At 36.7% G+C, this 22052-nt stretch overlaps 1 protein-coding gene across 4 annotated transcripts in view; it reads left to right on the plus strand.

The window, feature by feature from the left end:
• pitpnm3 (PITPNM family member 3) overlaps positions 1–22052 on the plus strand; it is a 117028-nt gene that overhangs the window by 65153 nt on the left and 29823 nt on the right. For 2 of the 4 annotated variants that reach the window (XM_065281029.2, XM_065281031.2), the window contains 5 exons: positions 2579–2649; positions 7144–7358; positions 15713–15902; positions 17035–17142; positions 19782–19954. In XM_065281029.2, coding sequence (XP_065137101.1) covers positions 2579–2649; positions 7144–7358; positions 15713–15902; positions 17035–17142; positions 19782–19954 — 757 coding nt within the window. Of the gene's footprint in view, positions 1–2578; positions 2650–7140; positions 7359–15712; positions 15903–17034; positions 17143–19781; positions 19955–22052 lie in introns of all 4 variants that reach the window. The other 2 variants (XM_065281030.2, XM_065281028.2) reach the window with 1 other exon arrangement.

A 22052-nucleotide genomic window follows, 5' to 3' on the forward strand; every position in this document is an offset into this window, starting at 1 on the left:
ATACTTGGTTAACTATTTGTCGGTCTGCCTGTCTGTGAATCTATCTTGCTTTTTAACAGTCTGTCTTTCTTTCTGTCTGTCTATATCTTTAGTATCTTGTCTATGTATTTATTTGTTTATTTAATAGGGACAATGCAAAATAACATTGCTACAATTTAAAACAGTCAATGCCCTACATACAGACTTTTTAGTGTATGTCAGTCTGTCTGTATTGACAGTATACCTGTGTATCTGCCTGTATCTTTGTCTGTTTGTAAATCAATCTTGCTTTTTGACTTTCTGTATCTGTCTTTCAGTCCACATACTGTATTTGGCTGTGTAGGCATTAGTTCTGTAATAGGTATTAGACCGTCAGTAACGCCCATCCATGTGTGAAGCTGAATTAGTATGTGTTGCTTTCATTTGGAGAGGCAGACACATAGGCGATTGTAGGAAAGTGGCAACCAGCCTAGTAATAAAGCGACTGATTGGCAGTGTGTACAGTGTTAAGCACTAGAGAGAGCAGCTCTGCTTCCCGGCTGTTTACTTCACTGACGCTGCTATGAATTGAAGCCTGCAGCTGGGATAAGCTTAGGCTCATAGGATGGGTTTTTGCAATTGGGTATGGCTTTTCAATGAATACAATTGCTCTTTGGAGACCCAGTGATTTGGCAGTGAATGAATATGCCATTAAGAAAGACTATCCGGTCTATCATCGGCACAGTCTGTTTGATGTCACACCGGCTAAGGGTTGTCATGACATCATCTTCTTGACGGTCCACATGCGTTCCCTCGCTTGCTTGAAAAACTGTTTATTGGGAAACCGATCAATACTGTGTGTGGCTCTGTTTTCTCATTACAAAATTATAGGATTGGATTCAAGCTTTTGAAATGATAGAAAAAAGTGTTGCACAGTTGCAAAAAATATACATCTGGTTAACTGCTGTAGTTCACATCATGTTAAAGTTAAGTAGGTAGTATAACTTAGTAATTTAAAGATTTTTAGAGCAGTTTTTTATGGCTTATCGTGTCATCAAATTGTGTGTTATAATGTATGCTAGAAGTCCATTATGACTGGGGCAAGAGCAGAAATTTTAAAAGGCTGGACCTTAATATAATTTTACAATATGGTTATTAAATGGATTACATAACAATTTTTTAAGTCATGGATAAAAAAATTTGGATTAGCAAAAAATTGATATAAAGATAATAGAATTAGAATAAATTAAGAAATTATAAGCAGAAGCAAAAATATACTGTAAGAACAAAGTTAAAAGTGGTTTATGGTTAAAAACACATTCTTTTCCACATACTGTACATTTTTGTAGCTTCAGATTTCACTCTCTTCCTGAAACGCACAGATTTGAAAAGCTCTGTGTCCCTGATTGAAGAGCTAATTTGTACTTTGTGATTGGCCTGAAACCTCTGACGTCAGCCAGATATATAAATAGTTATTTTTTTCTGAATGATGCGTATTTGAGCGATTAATATTAAAGAGATTATTATATTTTATGCGTGATTTCTTTTGCTTTTATTTTGTGTATCTTCTGACTGGGTGGGCCAGTGCCACCCTGGCCCTTACACTCTTAGAAAGGATGTGTTAATTTTTTACACATCTTTGTGGGTTAAGCTTTTAACACATTATGTGTCATTTTGTGTTGATTTTGTGTTAAAATGTAACACAATTTGTGTTCAATTGTAACACAAGTTGTGTTAAAATGAACACAAAATGTGTTGTTTCAATAATAACACAGAGATGGGTGGATTCTGGGACAACGCATTTAGTGTGTTGTCCCAGAATCAACACTAATGTGTTGTTTTTAACACATTCGTTCTAAGAGTATATGTAGCCTCGCCACTGCTTTAAACAGTCCTGTGTTGCAGATGAACTGCTTTTAATGACTTAACAAGCAGATAAGCACTTCTTTCAATTACACCTGCACACCGAGGCCAAGACCTCCATCGCCCGACCACCCTGTAGTGTGCAAATGTCTAACATTTCCTGCAGATTCAAGGTGCAAGCAGGTTAGGGGGCATGAGCTCACGCTCCATGCTGACATAGCAGCTGGATGTCCGCCAGAACATGAGTGTGAGAATGAAATGAAAGAATCGAGTGAAGAAGCAAACTCGAGCGTGCAATGGTGAAGGTGAGCAGTAATGACTTTGGCCTGAGGCCAGTGGAGTTTTTAAGAAACTTAAAGGCGGCGATTGCGAATCATATTTTCTGCACCGTTCATTTCCTTCTTTGTGTCCTTGAAATTCATTATATGGCTTTGTTAAATGTTTGTGGCAAAACAGCAGGATTTGTCTGATACAAATCGCAAGCTCTGTCTGCTGTATTATTGATTTGATTTGAAGCATAAATGTGCCAGTATGAGTTTTTTGATTATACCTTTTCATTTACACATTTGGATTACTCTGTGTCACTGAATTAAGAAAAAAAGGAAGGTAAAATTATAAATGTAAGGTGGATGATTCATGTGATCAGTAATCATTTGTGCATCAGTTTGATGTGCGTTTGTAATCACCTTGTGTCTTTCTTCATTTCTTTCATATATATTCCTGTCTTCTATCTCATGCACTTTCCTGATGGGTCCAGAGAGCCTGTACCAGCTGAGACGGCAGACACTTGTCCCGCAGACTAGCATTGATGGTCTAGAGGAAGCTGAGGTAAGATGTACTTCAATCATGTTGTAGTGTAAAGCTCAAATTTTCTATTTCAGGCCTGGTTGTGTAGTTTCAAAGCTAAACAAAGAGTGTGCTCATCTGCTCAAAATCCATTTCTCGGAGTTTAATTGTAACATGGTATTTTAAACAGAAATATACAGTGAAACAGATTTTAAAGAAAAAATATTTGAGATGTTTTGAGAAATATTTGAGCTACATTTTCCTGCATATCTCAAAGGATGTGGTTTTGAATCCCAGGGAACATACAGTACATACTGACATTTACATTTAGGCATTTCCAGATGCTTTTCCCTATATTTCTATTTATAAAACTTTTTAGGTGGGTTTTGAGGTAGATTATCCCTGTCTAGGTGGGTCTCAGATTCAAAAAGTTTGGGAAACCCTTATTTATATGTAAGGAATAATTGATGACAGGCCACTGAATTATTGAAAAATAGTTTTAATAAAAAGAAATTGCTTAGACATTGCTCTGGTGTAGAGCCCGACCGATAAAGGGTTTGGAAGGCCGATACAGATACAAATGTTTGTTGGTTTTAAAATCCGATATATCGGCGGATATTTTTTTTTCAGAAACGCACAACAAAACATTAACAGATTTCCCTAACATTAGTTATTTGTAGTTATTTATGAGTTTTCACTAAAATAATATGATAATGCATATTAAAAAGAAACTTGTTTCTTTTATGGTCACAACAGAACAGAGGAACATCAAAATGTATATAAGTTCTGATAAATAAAATGTATAAAAATACAAACTTAGTCCTTTGAACAAAAACACAAAAACAACAACAACCAAATCAAAGTTACCGGTTTTAAAAGACTTTGTTCATAAATATAACTTTGAATAGGACTGGAGACAAAATCTGTTAAGTTCTGATAAATAACAACAACAGCAAAATATAAATTGCTGATCACTTGACTCAGGCAGTGGCTAAACGCCTAAATCTGGACCCCACCAGCAGCTAATGGTTCAGAGCGCTCTGTCAAAAATACCAACAGTGAGGAAATCTTATGAAGGCTGTTTCGTCCATTTTTAAAAAAATATATTCATTTATCGGCCATTATGAATGCCGATACCGATAGTTTGGAAAATGTCTAATATCAGCCGATAATCTGGTGGTTATTTTAAGACATTTGACAGGTAATGTGTGTGTTTATTGAAAAATATTGCATACCTGTGGAACATTTCCCAATCAGAATAAAGCATTCAACAACCCTGTGGTATAATATCATAATATTTGCCATAGAGTCTTCATTTACTTGGCCCACATCACATTGTTGGTGTCAATCACTAATTCTGTTTTTGGATGACTTACTCAAAAAAGGCACAACATGCTAAACATATTTTTAACAGCTACTATGGGAGGAAGAAACAGAAAGAGGAGGGCCGTCTTCAGCTGAATTTCGGGGCTGCTCTGTTGAGTTGGTCTCGGATCAACAGGATCTAAAAAAGATCTGCTGAGTTTGCTGCCGTGGCAGGCAAATTTGATTTATTGTTATTGTTTTTATTACAGCTTACATAGTAGCCAGGGTAGTAAAGATTTCATGGATAAAATACACATACATTTAATGGCTCTGTGGACAGCGCTGTCTCAACTATTCGCTGTATCACTGCTATAGTTTGACCAAACACTGGGTGTATTACAACGTCAATATTATATTTGTATGGATTGAAATGTAAAAAAGTGTTTTGCACAATTGTGGCCAGTGGCGGACTGAACTGTCAACAGTAGCTATGTTTCCATTCAAAGTTGCATATTAAACGTATGCGCATAATTGTAATATCACATTAAACATTTGCAAATAAAGAAGCGTTTCTGTCCAGTAAGCTGAAGAGAGCAAAATTGTTTCTGATATACCGGTGCTAAATATCAGTAAGAAAAGCCTAAAGCCACTGTATTTTTATGTATAATCACCTTGTGCAGGTTAAACACTATGCACCTGTTATCTGCTTTCAGATGTGGATTCCAGCTGAAAGACAGTCCTTTAAAATAATATTAACGAATCATTGAAGTGACAGACTCTACTAATTATTTCATTTCAAAACATTCAAAACCGTATTTTAGATGCTGTGCAATGAGTTCTGTATGCTGGTAAGTCCAGTTATGCTGTCCCATGTGCAAAGTCTCATGACTTTTTTGATGGGCATCGAGCGATTTTTAGTTAAAGTGTTTCCATCGTAGTTTTATGCGTAAAACATAGATACAGGTCATTGAAAGTGCTTGAATCTATTTTATGCAAGTGGTTTTTTGGAATAAATCCATCTTATTCCCTGTGTAGTGTTGGATAAGATCATAAAAATTCTAGACTTTTTAAGCACACGTGAGGAAGGAAAGGAAAGGAAGGAAAGGAAACTGTAACAATGTGTCTTAAAAGGTAACACGATGTAACCTTGCTCTCACTTGAAATGTGTCCCCACATTTAGTCCTTGAATTTGAGGATATTGGACCTGGAAAGTCCTTGAAAGGTTCTTGAATTTGACCTTAACTAAGGTGTGGGAACCCTGGTTTTCTTATTGGATAAGACATTTATCCGACTCAATTGAGTGCATACCTTTTTGTATGCAAATCTTTTGAAATTTGTGCGCATCTTGGTGTTTTCACTAGGGGTGGGAATCGCTTGGACCCTCATGAATCGATTCAAAATCGATTCTTAGGGTCCCGATTCGATTTAGAATCGATTCTTGACGTACTAATTTGCATATCTGTGACGTCATTACGTCGCATTTGCTTTCAAAGCCAGGTTAATGTTTGCGCTTTTGCTAGTCTCCGAACTATCATATACTGTACTTTAATGCAACTAGCGATAAATAATGTCTTTCTTATATACATACATGTCCTGTTTCTGTTGTAAGACATTAAAACCAGTAAAAATATTAATTTCACGTGACATATTAATTCTATATGTTAACCGGCATTAACTTCCACGAACGTTAAGCGTCTAATCATCATCATTATACACAGTGATTGGCAGTATTACTGTATTTATATAATGCAGCGCACCCAGCGACTGAATAACAAACTATGTGCATATTTTTACAGAAGTATATTCATGTTATATCTAAACAGTCTAGGGATGGTTTAGGGCAGGGGTGTCCAATACGTCGATCGCAAAGGCAATGCCGGTAGATCGCACAACTGCTGCTCCACGCGCAAAATTGTCATTATGGTCTTTTGGAGTAATTGTGAAACATGCAGGTCTTTTTGAGTTGCTGCGCCTTTCTCCTCAAATGTGTTTTGCCATGCCACTGCAGCTAAGTCGTCTTTAACTTCCAAAATTCACATGGATGCGCATTCTTGCCTCACGCAGTTGCTGATTCACACGCACGGTGTGTGTGAGCGAGCAAACGAGAGGGAGAGAGAGGCAGCGTAGCGCTGATTTGTATGCTTCTGATACTGTTTGTTTCACTAAACCGCATCTCCGCTATTTTAAGGAGTACTCGACATGTACTCAAGGATTTTTTTTAAAACTCCTCAAAAAGAATAGAGTAATGGTGACAGCCCTAAATTCAATGTAGAGATATATGCAGTATAGTCCTACAAGCATTTAAAGTGTTCTTTCTCTTCTGCTCTTGTAAGCTCGGCTATGCGCTCTTGCAGGGCGCGCTCTCTTAAGTTGTCCGTGTGCATCACCGCTCCCCCAGTTGAGTTCCGCCTTTTGGTTCTGATAACGTGACGTTATTTTGTAAACTAACATTTAAGAATCGATTCTTGACATTTGTGAATCGATTCAGAATCCGCCCACGTCCGAATCGCGATTCATCTAAGAATCGATTTTTTTGCCCACCCCTAGTTTTCACCCAACCTTTTTTAATGCAATACTCCAAAATGCACATAAAATGGAAACATAGCTAATGATAGGGTATAGCTATAAGAGTGGTCCAGACCAACCTTACGTACAAAGGACTTAAAGTATACACACAAGGGAAACACACAGCAAAGTCAAAGACAATATACACTCCAACAAACTCCAACAAACTCATTCTTTTTAAATCAGAATGTTGTTGATGTTGGTTTGTTGGTGTTTGTTAAATCAGTGTGAATTGGCCTAACGTTATTTTGCATAAAAGCATCTGCCAAATGTGTAAATGTGAACTGTTTGTAGATTACAATTACAATTTTATGTCAACCTTTTCATTAGATCAAATAAGCAAATTTGTTACTTTGACCCCGATGAACCTGAGTTTCAAGTCAGATTTGCTTTCTTTCATTAAAGCACACAAGGTGTTTTAGGGCACATTCTTATATTATGCTGGAATGTCATGAATCCTTATACTTTGTACAAACTTGTAGAGTTCATGTTAAGTGCAAGTTGTTAGTAAAGCAGAATGAAAAATTTGTATCCAGATAATGTAATTAGCATGAAATTAAAACAAATGGAAAATTTAAGCACTTTTGGATCCCACTACACTTAAATTGCACTTATATTGTCTATAAAATTGTGGTTTGATTTTTTTGTGTGTCTGTACTCCAGAAGTGTCCGACCCATGTTTTGGTGTTGGTCGTTCATGGGGGGAACATACTAGACCCAGCGGGTGGCGATACGGGTGCTAAAGCTGCAGATGTGAACACCCTGTCATCAGTGCTGGACAAAGTGTCTCAAGCTCATTTCCAAACTGCTGCTCAGCACGTGGTTATCAAGTTGGTGCCGTGCCCTGCTGTCTGTGCGGAGGCCTTCTCCCTTGTTTCTAAGTAAGTAACTGCTGTAGTCCAATGAAAATACCACGGTAAATACAAGGGTTGATATAATGCAATAAATAATATAATTCTCAAATCACAAATGTGAAGACTTGAAAATACAAAACTATTAAGAGATATATAAGAAATGAAATAGCACAGTATTCCAGAGTGGTGATCTAGTTACAGTTACTGGAGAGTTGTGAAATAAGAGTACAGTATGGTAAGCATTTAAAGTATAAGCACCATTGTCTTAGTTTTCTGTTGAAGCAACGCTGTTCTTGTCTGTTTTTGTAAGGGTTGGGCTGATTATGTTTCATGGCTTGGTGTGTTATGTTCTTTTGTACATACAGTATACAAAGCCACATAAATACATGTGAGGTCATGTGAGCAGCCTAAGGGGAAACTGGCGTGATAAAGTTGTTCATGAGAGCGAGTTATAAATCCTTGTTAGAAGATTAGTGAGGTTTAATATAAAGGTTATGTGTGTCCACAGTGTTCAGACAATTGTGCATTTCCCAGCACAATAAGCAATCTTTGTAAACTGATTTTCCTAAAAAGTATAAACTCATGTGTCCCAAACAACCCATAAATAGTGTGAGTTTGGGGTGGGATTATTAGTTTACCAAGCACTGAGAGACGATGGAGTGTTTAGGTTATCACAAATTTCACTTGGTGATGACATTCATAGATATCAAACACTTCACATTAAAGAAGATTTATGTCCCTCTGCAACACAAATTATGATTCAGCACACGTTTAACACATCTTTCCATTAATGGTGCCAAATATTTAATCCACCACCTTTACGGCCACTGCACTTTTAAATGTTGATTTTCAAGCTGAAGAGTCCTAAGCATGATGCCGTAAGTAGAATTTATAAGTAATCCATAAATAGCTTCGCTTTCTTCATAACATCTCTTTATCCCATTGAGGTAGAACAAAGTAAAGATAGAAAGCTTAGGCTTAGCCTGAATTGTTTGTCTAAGAAGACCTAATGAGTTTTGTCGGCCCTATGCATTGTTATTCATTTCTAAGAAATGAAAATGAATAAGAGGAAAGAAGACAGCCACAAGTAAGCGTGTACAGCTAATGCTTTTCACATAAATCTGACTTCATAATGAATAGACTTCTTTTAGCCGTGAAAGTGGATCCAAGAGAGCCTCAATTGTACAGAGGCCTATAGCAGATTTCTTCTTTAGCTGTGGGTCGTTTGTGTCTTTTTTGTGCTTTTTTATCACCTCACTGAAGCGGTGAAGATGGAGCACCATAAAGTCGCTGAGCAGAGCAGAGCAAACATAGACATATGAAAAGCTGCTTTGATCACGTGATGGCAATCTCTGCCTTCTCCCACGGCGCTGCAGCTAATAAAAAATGTCAATCACTCGGGTACCACAGAGATCAACATGCTAAATCCTGTTCATAGGTGACATACAAACTGCATTTGTCCTTTCTGAGTGGTTGTAGCATCAATGGGTATTAACCAGAAGGAAAAATAAACGCAGAGAACATGAGCCAGTCTGAAACTGGATAAGTATTAATACTTCACCTCACTTTGTTTCCTTCCCACACAGCCTAATAAAGGCTTGGATGATCATTTTACTTACAGTAAATTTAAAAGGAAGAGACTGAATAATTGTCTGGATCAGATCATAGTTAGTGCTTCTTTTATACACTTTTGCACATAAACACACATGTTTTTCGTGAGAATATGCACTCCTACCCACCCTCAGAATGCCATGTTTTGTGTTCATGCACCTCACTTTTTCATTTTTTCCCCCCGCTCACCCTAATGTAGGTTTAGACGATCAGTTGATTTAGATACTTCGATCGGCATCTGCCAAAACAACATTAAGAGGCTGTGGTGCTCCAGGAAGAGAAGTGCGGTTGTTTTTATATCCTGCTGGTTTCTTTTAGCCTGTTGGACACAAGCAGTGAGTCGGATGAATCTTGAAAATGCAGTCGAGTACCTGTGAAAGTTATATTTCACCCTTGTAAAAAAATCTGTAAAATCTTGCATATTAAAATATTTTTTTTCTTATTTTCCTTTGACATGATTTTAATGACAATTAGAGACATTTTACTAATTTTCATTGCAGTTATTTGTGAGCATTCTTGTTGAGTATTTTGATGGATTATAAAAATGGTGTTGTGGAATATCAAAGTCTCTCAGACAAGTGTTCAAGGTGCCAAAAAGTACAGATTTTACTGTTCGAACAACAAAGCTGGGATGCCCCAAAACATCTAACCTCTGACTCACTTTATACACTTTACACCATGATTTCATCGTCATGTTCTCTATTCCCTGGCAGGCTCTTATAGGGCCTGCAACCATTAATAATTAATGCCCCATTCACTGCTTTAACTGTGGTGGGAGCACAACTGGACTATTTTTAGTTTATAATATAAAAGTTTTAAACTTTTGTGTAAAATGCACAAAAGTGCTTGCAGGTTATTTTTAAACGTGCAGATCACATCTACACGAATATTTGAAAGTAAACCTTACATATATAATAATATACCATAGTGGTTATGGCTAAAGAGATAATTCACCCAAAAATATAAATACTGTCAACTTTTACTCCCCCTCAAGTTGTTCCAAACCTGTATGAATTTGTTCTGCTAAAGATTAAGGAAGATATTGTGGGAAATATTTTGTAACCAGTTTATAAGTACCATCGACTTCCATAGTATTATTTTTCCTACACTTTAAAAAGTGAAAAGTTGGATTAAATACTTCAATTGGTAACACCTAAAAAATGTGAAACCTAAAGTAAAATTTTAAGTAAAAAAAAGTGATAGGTGTTACTAATTGAACAGTGGCGGCCGGTGACTTTTGTGGGCGCATGACTACGAAGTTTGTCAAAGCACATGTTTAGCCAGTCATGTGTGTTGCTTGTCATATCAAAATATGTGTTCGCTGTGTCATGTGAACCTATGTGCATCACGCATCAAAATACGTGCCTGCTGACGCTTCGAAGGGGTTTATGATAAAAATGCTTGTGTTTGCCAGATACTCATTTAATCTCATGTATAATCAGTTTAGTGATAAGTAAGTCTTGCGAGCATTTTGTGAAAGTGAGCATACGCATGATGCACATATGTTTACATGACACATATTTTGAATTCCTGCCTCTCGGAGGAGAAGTCACCGGCCACCACTGCAATTTAAGTAATTTTTAAAGTTGATCCTACTTTTCACTTTTTACACTATGGAACATTGAAAAAATACATCTGGGTGGATGTAAATGTTATGTAATTAAATTTGTACTATTAACAGTAAAATGTTACGGACCACATGACCACGCTGGAACTCGCCCTGTTGAGTGGCAAAACATTCAACGAAACTGCTGGTTTTTGTAGCGGCTACTACGAAAAACGCTAGTAAAACTGACTATTATCAGCTTAAAATTTAGTTGGCCTTAAAAGTGATCCTAACAACTTGCCAAACAACCAGTAGTCTGTGGAAATTGGAAAATAGTCAGACATTGCCTGTTTGTCTTTATAACACTTAAACCATCCCACCTTTGTAGAACACAATGCTTATCATAATAGATGTTTTTTAATGAAGGCTCACTGACAAAACTTTGCAATTACAAAGAATAAGAGTATTCATTGGTGTATTTTTATAAGATTTTTTATCCCAAAATTTGACATACCTGACATATACTGCCACTGATTTACTTCTCCTTTTTGCAGTCTGGAAAAACACCGCTCCAAATGTTTTTTTTTTTAATCTGTTAGCACCGTCGTCACACAACTACTTTTCCCATTTTAGACGCATTTTTCACGCTATGTTAATGCTGTCGCTCACCCAAAATGGCTGGCTGTTCTAGCAGCGGCCGCAAAAATGTCAATATAATTGACAATTATTAATTAAATTTAGTTGGATTGATAGTGACCCTAGCAACTTGTCAACCCACCTGTGGTCAGTGGACGTTGGCATGGACGATCCATTTACTTCTCCTTTCAGTGTTTTTTGGCAGTCTGTTAAACCAGTGGTTCTCAATTCCAGTCCTCGGGACCCCCCTCCAGAATGTTTTAGATGTCTCCTTATATGAAACACCTGATTCAGTTCATCAGCTTGTTAGTGTGTTAATTAAGGAGCTTGATGAGTGAAATCAGGTGTTTTTATATAAGGAGACATCTAAAAAATTCTGGAGGGGGGTCCCGAGGACTGGAATTGAGAACCACTGTGTTAAACAATAGCTTCAAATTCTTGTTAAATCTGTCGCACAACAGTTTTTCACATTTAGACGCGTATCCCCCCGTGTTTTCGCTGATTTCACACTGTACACAAAATCTTCCGCTCTGTCTTTTGCCACTCAGAGGGCGTAACCGCCAATGGTGACATCATGTTCCTTCCCCTCTATATCGAGACATAAAAAGTGTTAATTATATTTCGACAAATAGAAAATGTAAAAAGTTGTTACAAAGACGTGCATCTTTTTTTAAGTAAATCAAGCAGAAAACAGAAAAGTCAGTGGTGCTCCTGCATCCTGCTTGATTGCAAATATCGTTGTGTTCAGCAAAACACAGAAATTTATACAGGTTTGTAACAAATTAAGAGTAAATAATGACAGAATTTTCATATTTGGGTGAACTATCCTTTTAATTGTCATGAAAATAATACAATACGTTATCTAATCCGCCAAATATAATTTTTTGTATGTCAGGGCTCTCTGCTCTCCTCATTGACAGACAGCACAGATGTAAACAGATGGTGTTTCCAGCTCCTCCTGTATATCAAACAAACATCCTCTGCCAATACAGCGTTTATGCATGTATGTTTCCATTTCCTCTGTGTAAGAGCATTGGGATTTGGCTTTGAGACCAGCGACCATCCTGCCAAGCTTTCATAGCCGATAATGAGTTCCCTCTTTTAATGAGGTGCTCTTATAGCCTGTGTTTGTGTAAAACTGTGGTTCAGGCATCACAAACATACACTCGCTATAGTGTTCTTGGGCAGACGGAAGAGAGAAATGTTATAAACCTTTGTTTTCTGCTTCCACACAGCGTTTTCAATTAGCATCTTGGACAAAAAGCTTCCACATTGATTTTCTATCTCCAAAACACAGTGCGCAATTCAATTAAATACCTGATTCCTGGAGTAAAACAATTCAAGGCTTTGTCTTAAGTCGGATTGGGAATAGGTGGATACTAATTTGTCTCACGAGGGCCACCTGTGAGGTGGACTTTTTAGTATTTCTCCTCTGGTTTTGGACAAGGCAACATTTTAGTCCATGTTTGCATTAGTTACGGCTAATACATGGGCCCTTTTCATTTAGTGAGATAAATGCGACAATCAAAATGGACCCTTTTTGAATACAGATCTTATTCTGTATAGACGGTTTCATCGGACGCACGTGATACACGTCTGGATCCGAACTTTACTTCCGGTTTCGTTTTTTTTAATGGTCTGACTAGTTGCTAAACTGATCTCTTGAACAAATTCCTTGTCGAAAATAACAAATGTTTTGGTCTCCTAGGTAATCTGCGTGTTGTTGTTTTTTTGCTTGTTATATAAATAAACTACGTTTAAAGTACTTCGTTGTTATTTATTATTAGCGGAGTTTACCGGAAGTTACTTGCGGACCGCGACAGCAGCTTGTTTATGTTGTTACTGCTGAAACCGTCTATAGGATTCTGTAGTAAAGTACTCAAAACTAAGTCTTTTCTTACAAATAAGTAAAGCTGAGTATCCGTGTTATCAATCATTTTATCACTTAAACTGATTTTTTAGCATCATAATGGCATATATTAAAGTTTTTAGTACATGTAAAAGTAATTTCTACATTCTTAAAAACAGCTTGATTGCAGTTCCCTCATTCAGTGTCTATAAATATGCAGATTAATCTTCACCTTTACTTAATCGGACCACTTGGACCATAGATGAATATGCGAATTTGTCCCCACCTCTACCCATTCATACACTTAAATGGATGCTAATTTCTGTAGTTTCACAAAGCTTAAACTCTCACACATTTAATGTGTAATGTAATAAAAAATGTGCACACTTTACCTTGAATACCAGTGCTTTATACCCACTGCGGCTTGCTATCTCCCTGACATCATGGAAAGGAAAAGGAAATATTTACCATTTCCAAGGTTAAGTTGATTGAGGGATTGAAAAATGCAGCTTACAAAGGCTTTTCAGATAAATATCTTTTATCTGACTCCTGTTGCTCCCGGGAAACAAGATGGTTTGAAGCGAGCACAAATAAGGTTTACAAATGAGATCTCTAGTAAGATTTTACTCATGCAGCAGTGTTTGTGAAAGGAAACTTAAGTTTCGAATCGTGCTTGTGTTTGTGCAAAAGCTTTTTGGCAGTCTAAAGGTCCTTTATTGATCAAAAATCTTTCCTCTGCCCTTTCTCAGCTTGATCTTGGCTATTTCGAGACCCGGCAGGCAGTCATAGCCCGTGGAGCAAGCTAGCGGGAAGTGCAGGGGTCTTCATTTGTGTAGAGAGGGAGATAAGAGGTTGCATTTAAGAGTACTGGGGTCACATCCTTCAGTATTAAACCCCAAGTAACTCAAATACTAATGTGTACATTTATAAATGAATGCGTTACTTTACTTGTTACTTCAGAAAAGTAATATTATTACGCAATGCACATTACTTGTAATGCGTTACCTCCAACACTGATGTTAGGTATATTTTTACATCTGGCATGTTTTTGCATGCTTTTGCATGTTTGTGGTTCCCCATGGAATCACATCTGCATCCTTTTACACTGCTAATACAATGCTATACCTACTAGGAAACGTCAGTTTGCATGGGCAGTCAAGTACACAGTGGGTATTTTTGAAAAAATTTTGTTCAAGCTTTAAATGGATCAAAGTTAGCCCGCTTGTAGCAATTTAGTATTCCCAGTGTTAGGGAGGGAAACCAGACAAATACCAGCATTAATATTTTATAACAAACAGCACAGTTCAAAGTGCTCTTTTCTTTGTTCTCTCTTTGCTGAGCATTTATACTAATCTCCGGTAAGGTGTGTTGACAGCTCAGAATAAAAGCCTTTTTAATAATATATTCATATTCAACCTAAGCCGCTGTTTCACATGTACTATTGTTTTCATGTGTGTTCAAACTGTTTTTTAGCCTACATTTTGTACCACACTGTAGTTTGTTGTGTGCGGATGGTTTGTTTTTCAGAATCATTTCCTACCCAGCCATTTGAATTTAAAGCACAGCCTTCAAGGTTACACTCGGTGAGACAGCCATAAAATCTCAGAAAGGACAGTCATTACCTAAAATGACTGGTTTGCCATTCAGATTCGCCTCGTTTTAAATTAGACGTCATTGCCACTTTGCTAGCCGGTGATATTAGTTTAGCCCTGCCCAGGAGGTACAGCATCCTCAGCCACAGCACCAGCTGCTCGCATGGACCCAAAATTAATTACATGACTGTAAATAAATAATGAATGCTGGGTGAGGGGGCAGTTTGGAGGCGCTCTTTGAACCCTCTCCTGCTGTGAACCGTGTCTAATTGGGCTGGCCTCTGGTCCACAGGCTTGTTACTGTAATGGTTTTGTCCTTCTCCAGCCAGTAAGTTCATGTAAACACGACAGGAACTGTTGTTTTCATGGGATGATAGCACATTAGCCTTGCCCTTGTCAGGAGTCAGAGGACAGGCCACCATCAGGACACAATTTAAGGGTAAAATGTTTGGATAGATACAGCATGAAAGGCGCACACGGTGAGGGACCGAAAATAAGAGATGCTCACAACCGCTGCTTACCAGGTCCTCATCAGCCAGATCCATTTGTGGTCACTTTCAACAGTCAATTTATCATTGAGCAGCAATGCCACACTCCAGCAAACAACGTCTTTCCTCCTGGGAATTCCATAGAGGCACTCCTTGCGGCACATCATGGTCATTTTGCCACTAGGTGGCATTTTACCGCTTTTACTCCAGATCTTCTGCCCCAGACCTGGCTGGTCTCTAAGGAGGAAGCACTCTCCTCCATTATAAACGGTCCTGCCCTGAACACCGCTGTCTCTTTGTGAGTGCCTTCAGGTTGCTAATTGCCATGCCTGATCGATAGCTCTGGGCTTAGCACAGATGTTCAAGGAGACAACGATGGAGGCAATCTTTCACTTTTTTGTGATGTAGAGTCATGCACACATGAATGCACACTCATGCACTGCAGCATGATAAAGCACCTTGGTTTTCTCACTGGTAGTGAGTCTCATCAATTCCTATTCGCATCTGATATAAAAGGCTTTTTTTGCTGGTGCTGCTCTGGCATGTGGACCAGCATCATAATGCTGTTTACCAACAATACATGCTGGTTAACCAAGTACAAATACTGAGAATAAGAAAGAAAAAGATGATATAGATAATCAAATGATTTTCTCTTCCAGCTTGAATCCTTACAGCTATGATGAAAGTTGTGTGTCCAGCAGTGTTGATCATCTCCCTCTGGCCGCCTTACCTCTACTTGCTATAGCTGCCCCGCACTACCAAGATGCAGTGGGTACCGTCATCGCACGTGCCAACCAGGTCTACCACAGCTTTCTCCAATGTCCAGAAGGGCAAGGGTTCACAGGCCAGGTGAGTAACCTTTGTGTGGTCTTAACTTAGACCTTTTTACATTTGTAAATCATGGATTTATGTTTGATCTGCAGTGAACAAGTTTGACCTTGTGCAGGTTAAGGTGGTCCCAGATCAATTTTCATTTTGTATCAAAAAAGATTATTTTTATGATTTACCATCTTTATGCCTGTGCCTTTTTTAATCAAAATGACACAAAGGCAGCATAAAAGTGGACCATATGACTTGGAAGAAAGATTCATTTAAAATACTGTAGCTTCCATAGTCCTTTAGTGAGATCCTAAAATGTCTCAGTTCTTCTAAGCTTGATTGTGGTTACATGAAACACATTGATTATTATAATTCCTCATTATCTCTCCATTTGTGTGCCTATGAAAGAAATAAAGTCATGTTGGTTTGAAAAGACGCGAGGGTGAGTAAATAATGACAGTGCTCATTTATCGGTGAATTATTCGAGAGACAAACAGCATCCGGAGAAGTAACAGGATGGGTGTGCGAGTCTCTGACAGGGCCAGTGACTCATCACTGATGAGTCATTTTGGACAAAAAAGATGTGTGTAGGGGGTGTCTTTCCACTTGCCTTACTCCATAATCTCACATGATTAATTCAATAACGTTCTCCTGTCTATTCAGTACGCACAATGATCTCCTGAAGTGTTGAACGCCGGTTATGGGCTGTGTCAAGTGCTGATGCTCCGAGGAGCATTTAAATAAAGCCTGAGTAACATACAAGCCCTCTGATTTTGGTGTGTAATATTGGGCTGCGTTTGACAAAGCATTGCCTTGCATTAATCATTTTTGTTTGAAAATACAATGTGGCACGGTCTCATCTGTTGTTACAAGATAATAAGACCTGTGGATTTGTTTGCTTGTGCCATTTATTGGTATTTGAGCCCACTGTGAAGAAACAGCTAATCATCAAACAAAACAGCAGACAAAAATATGATGAGTTGCAGCTGTGTTGTTTCTACATTGTTTATGCAAAGTGTTGTTGACTGTCGTTATGCGCTGTAGGTTGAGCTATCATCAAGCAATCCTGAGATTGCCTGACTGTGATGATTGTGCATCGTAATAAACTGATTCTTCTTCACTTTTTGTGTTTGTGTGTGTTTGTTTGTTTGTGTGTGTCCAGGTGTGTCTGCTGGGTGATTGTGTAGGAGGTGTGCTGTGTTTTGATGCTCTCTGCTTCAGTAACAGCCCAATCCACAACAGCCGATATGACAGCACAGAGAATTTAAAGGTATGTACATCAACACACTGAATCATTCTTTGCATCAGAATAGAATAGAATAGAATAGAATAGAATAGAATAGAATAGAATTAAAAAATAAAATAAAAATAGAATAGAATAGAATAGAATAGAATAGAATAGAATAGAATAAAATAAAAAATAAAATAAAAATAGAATAGAATAAAAATAAAAAATAAAATAAAAATAGAGTAGAATAGAATAGGTTTAAAAAATTTAAATAAAAATAGAATAGAATAGAATAGAATTAAAAAATAAAAATAGAAAAGAATAGAATAGAATAGAATAGGATAGAATAGAATAAAAAAAATAGAATAGAATAGAATAGAATTAAAAAATAAAAATAGAAAAGAATAGAATAGAATAGAATAGAATAGAATAGAATAGAATAGAATAGGATAGAATAGAATAGAATAGAATAGAATAGAATAGAATAGAATAAATATTCAAATTGAATAAAAAATAGAATGGAATGGAATATTATAGAATAGAATAGAATTAAAAAATAAAATAAAAATATAATAGAATAGAATTAAAAAATAAAATAGAATAGAATAGAATAGAATAGAATGGAATAAAAAACAAATAAATACATAAATAATCAAATCGAATAGAAAATAGAATGGAATAAAATAGAATAAATAAATAAATAAATAAATAATTGAATGGAAAATAGAATAGAATAGAATAGAATAGAATAGAATAGAATAGAATAGAATAGAATAGAATAGAATAGAAAATAATATAAATTAATAAAATAGAATAGAATAGAATCAAATAGAAAAAATAGAATAGAATAGAATCAAAAAGAATAAAAAAGAATAGAATAGAATAGAATAGAACAAATAAAAAATAGAATAGAAAATACAATACAATACAATAAATAAATAAATAATCGAATCGAATAAATAAATACATAAATAAATCTATAAATAAATACATAAATAAAGAAAAGAATAGAATAGAATAGAATAGAATAGAATAGAAAAAAATAAAATAGAAAAAAAATATTGAAAATAATAGAAATTAATAAAATAGAATCGAATATAATTGAATCGAATAAAAAAATTGAATAGAATAAAATATAAAAATATATAATAATATATATAATAATAATAGTGCTCTTTTATAGTAGTAATTTACATGTATACATAAAAATACAGATACAAATAGACATGCATGTTTTATTGCTAAATTTGCAATTTGTTTTTGTGTCAGAGCTACAGAAGACAGACACACTAAAACAAATGACAAAGAATAAACATACATGAATAAAAGAAATGTATGTAAGAATAATACGTATGAATTCGGTGTATGAATGTGGGAGTTAATGGGTGAATGTGAGGCAAATTGTAAAGTGCTTTGTATGGCCATCGGTCTATGAAAGCGCTATATAAATGCAGTTCATTTACCATAATACAGAATTGTCAATTAAACAATTTAAACAATAGACAAGATTTATGGGATATTTCAACTTTTAAATACCGTTACAACCTCAATGGATGCTCGCGATTGTGTCAGGGGCAAGGCCATGCGCAGTGGCTCGTCTAAAAAATCCTGAACTCAGAAATGGGGAAAACTGTTTAACGATCTCTGCAATTCAGTACTACATAGTTTATTGTCTTTGTGGCATGTTTCAACAATACCTTTCTAACATTAATAACATGGTTAGAAACAATTTTCTTGATTGACTTTACAGGGACTTTAAAATAATATGGATGAGGCAATTTACCTGTAGGCAAAAATATACAAAATGTAATTACAAATGCATGAAGTTGCATGTAAACCGTTTATTGAATAATGTCTCTATCTTTTTAAATTCTTTATATTCAATGCTTACTGAGTGATTTCTGTAAAGTTAGAAAATTGTTTTTAATACCTCATTTTTTTCTATTAAACAATAATGAGATTAAAAGAACAGTTGCATCTCAGATTTGATGTATATACAGTGATATAATAATAATAATTTTTCAAATGAGTATTACGACATCTGAGTTATTATAGGGATAACATAACTGAGAATTCCATTCATTCTCTTGATCTATTAAAGAGCATAGACTGAGCAATACTGTTTTCAATCTGGTGTCATTTATCACAGGGCATACACTGTACGCTGTGCCTTCAAGCACTCAGATTTGATAAGATAGTGTACTCTTATAATGAAATCCTGTTGTGTGAAAGCAGAAGGCATACAGTACTGTGTAAAAGTCTTCGGCAACCATGCCACCATTAGATTTTTTTGTTGCAGTGTTATAGTAACCAAATAGTAGCAGTGTTTACATGTCATGTTTTATTATTGCTTAGAACCTCAACCAAGCTTGTACTAAAAAAGTATCAGGTACACTGTAAAAAAAATGCAGCGTAACAGCCTGCTATTTTTGCTAGTTTTGATATGTGATGATTTGACATAACTGATAAAAACAAGTTGAAATTGTTTAACTTAATTTGTTAAGTTAAAGTAACATAAAAATATATGTTGCTGCATATTTTTTACAGTGTTGGTACACAGTGGAAAATCCCCCAAAAAGTGAGCTGTACCGGGCGGTACTATGCAATGGAAAAGCACAGTACTTTTGCACAGTCCTGTATTTGCTTATGTACAAATAGTAATTCTTATCCTGGCCACTCAGGACAACCCTGAGGTCAGTCCGAGACTGAACTCCAGCAAGCGACTCAGCAGAAGCAACATAGACCTTTCCGCCCCAAGCGAAACCCGGAGCAGGAAAACCCCGCTTAACCGCAAACAGAGCGACTCGTTCGATGGAGACTCCTCCAGCAGTCAGCATCACCCGTTCCTCAGCAGGTACAGCACACCTTCAGAAACACAGGCCACAGCTAAATAAGCTTGTTTAACCTTCATAGAAATGCTTTTTTCAACCATGTTGGCATCTATAGTCTTTCTTATGAATGTTTTTCTTTTTGCAATAAGAAGCCAGAACAGGATTACCCAGATGTGTCCTCCTGGCCACGCCATCCGTATATACGTCACGCTTCGCTGCGTTTCTGTTTATCAATATTGGCTGCGTGATGGCATGTCGCGTCTGCCTGCCTGCAGTGCTATTAATAGACTGAGTCACAGTCGGTCTGCGTGTACACGAATAGGCACCGACAGACTGAAGCTTTTTCTGCAGAAGTTGCTCAATGGCACAGCGGCACCAAGGACCAAGCAATCCACTTCTAATCTTTTTTTAATCATTATTTAGTGGGGCATTGATGTGACAAGTGAGATTTATTTGGTATGGCTCTTGTCGCAGGACTCCAGCAGAGCTCCTGTATTGAGCTTCCTGTGTACTGAAGCGTCATGTCTTCGCCATCATTTAGAGCAAGCAATTGATGGTATCATTTTATACTGTTGTACAATGTCATTAAGCACACACATTTATCCAGAGTGACTTTCAGTAGGTCAAAGTGTCTAAATAGGGGCATTTTGGACATGTTATAACAAATGATCTTTTGAGTTATGTTGATCTAAACTTCACAGACACATTCTAGGCACACCAGAGACTTATATTACATCTTGTAATAATGGGAATAATATTGGCCCTCTTAAGGCATAATATGTAATTTTCACTGCTAAAGTCGCAAAAAAAAAACTACACCCACCACAGCTTGACGTTATTAAAGAGTTTGAAATGTAGGGAGTTCACCTTCAGTGTCGATAGGTCTCGATCTACCAGGGCTCCCTGCAAGAGCCTGTTGTTGCTGGCTATAAAAGGCTGGGCTGGCAGATATTCTTGGTGGGCAATATATATATATTTGCACAAAATTAGAATATAATACATTTAAAAACAAGGTTTTAACAAGTTGAGTAGTTTATGAGTTATTATATTGCTTTTTCATGCATGAATGACTGTGAAAAAATATAAAGAAAGCCAGAAAACAACACTGAAACAGTCAATGACTCATTTCTGCTTCTATATAATAATAATAATTCTGACTTCACAGTACAATGAATCTCTATTTGCATCTGCACCCTGTTGTTTATGATAAGTTATAAAAGGCTCGGCATGCTGTAACCAAATTATTTTATTGCTCTGAAAACCCATTTAAACGCTACTGATTGGCTATTACATTTATCCACTCAACATGCACAACTGTGATTGGTTGTAATGCTCAATGCTGCAAAAATTATGTGTAAAAAGTAACCTGATGCAATGGGAACAGAATGTTATGCTGTCATCGACACTTTAATTTTCACATTTTGATAATGTCTTGTTGTAAAGGGTCATATTGGCCCTTAAAGGACAAGTTCGGTATTTTACACTTAAAGCCCTGTTTTCAGATTGTTTATGGTGAAATGGAACGGTTTTGACAGAAATTTCGACATATGCGGCTGCCCTGAGTATTTTCAGGGTTTCGCCGTCCCGCCTCTACAATGGGTTTAATGGTGCACTTGAACAATCCTTCCTAAAATGCATTAAACTTTCGTTTACAAAAACGTGAAACTCACCGAGTGGTCAGGGGTGTTTACTGATATGCTCACACAAAAATAGCTGCAAAAGATGCTTTCCAACAGCTGTTTTAGCATTCGTTGTTAACTTGTGGACCTATTTTTCCAAACGCCTCACACCCGTATAATCTTCCGTTGAGAGCTTGAATAATAGACACTCCAGCCCAGGTGGTGGCGCTAATCTGCCATTGCCAATTGCAAGAATAGAAACAAAGTTCACGGCGCGGAGTAATACCGTACCTCACAGCACATCTAATACATGTCAATGGAGTTGGTAAAAACTACGATAAAACCTGTTGGAATGTATATTTTGCAGCGACTTTTGTGTGAGCATATCAGTGAACACCCCTGAGCACTCGGTGAGTTTCACATCTTTGTAAATAAAAGTTTAATGCATTTTAGGAAGGATTGTTCCAGTGCACCATTAAACCCATTGTAGAGGTCTGAGCTG

The sequence above is a fragment of the Paramisgurnus dabryanus genome, chromosome 8 (genome assembly GCF_030506205.2).
Source record: "Paramisgurnus dabryanus chromosome 8, PD_genome_1.1, whole genome shotgun sequence".
NCBI lineage: Eukaryota > Metazoa > Chordata > Actinopteri > Cypriniformes > Cobitidae > Paramisgurnus > Paramisgurnus dabryanus.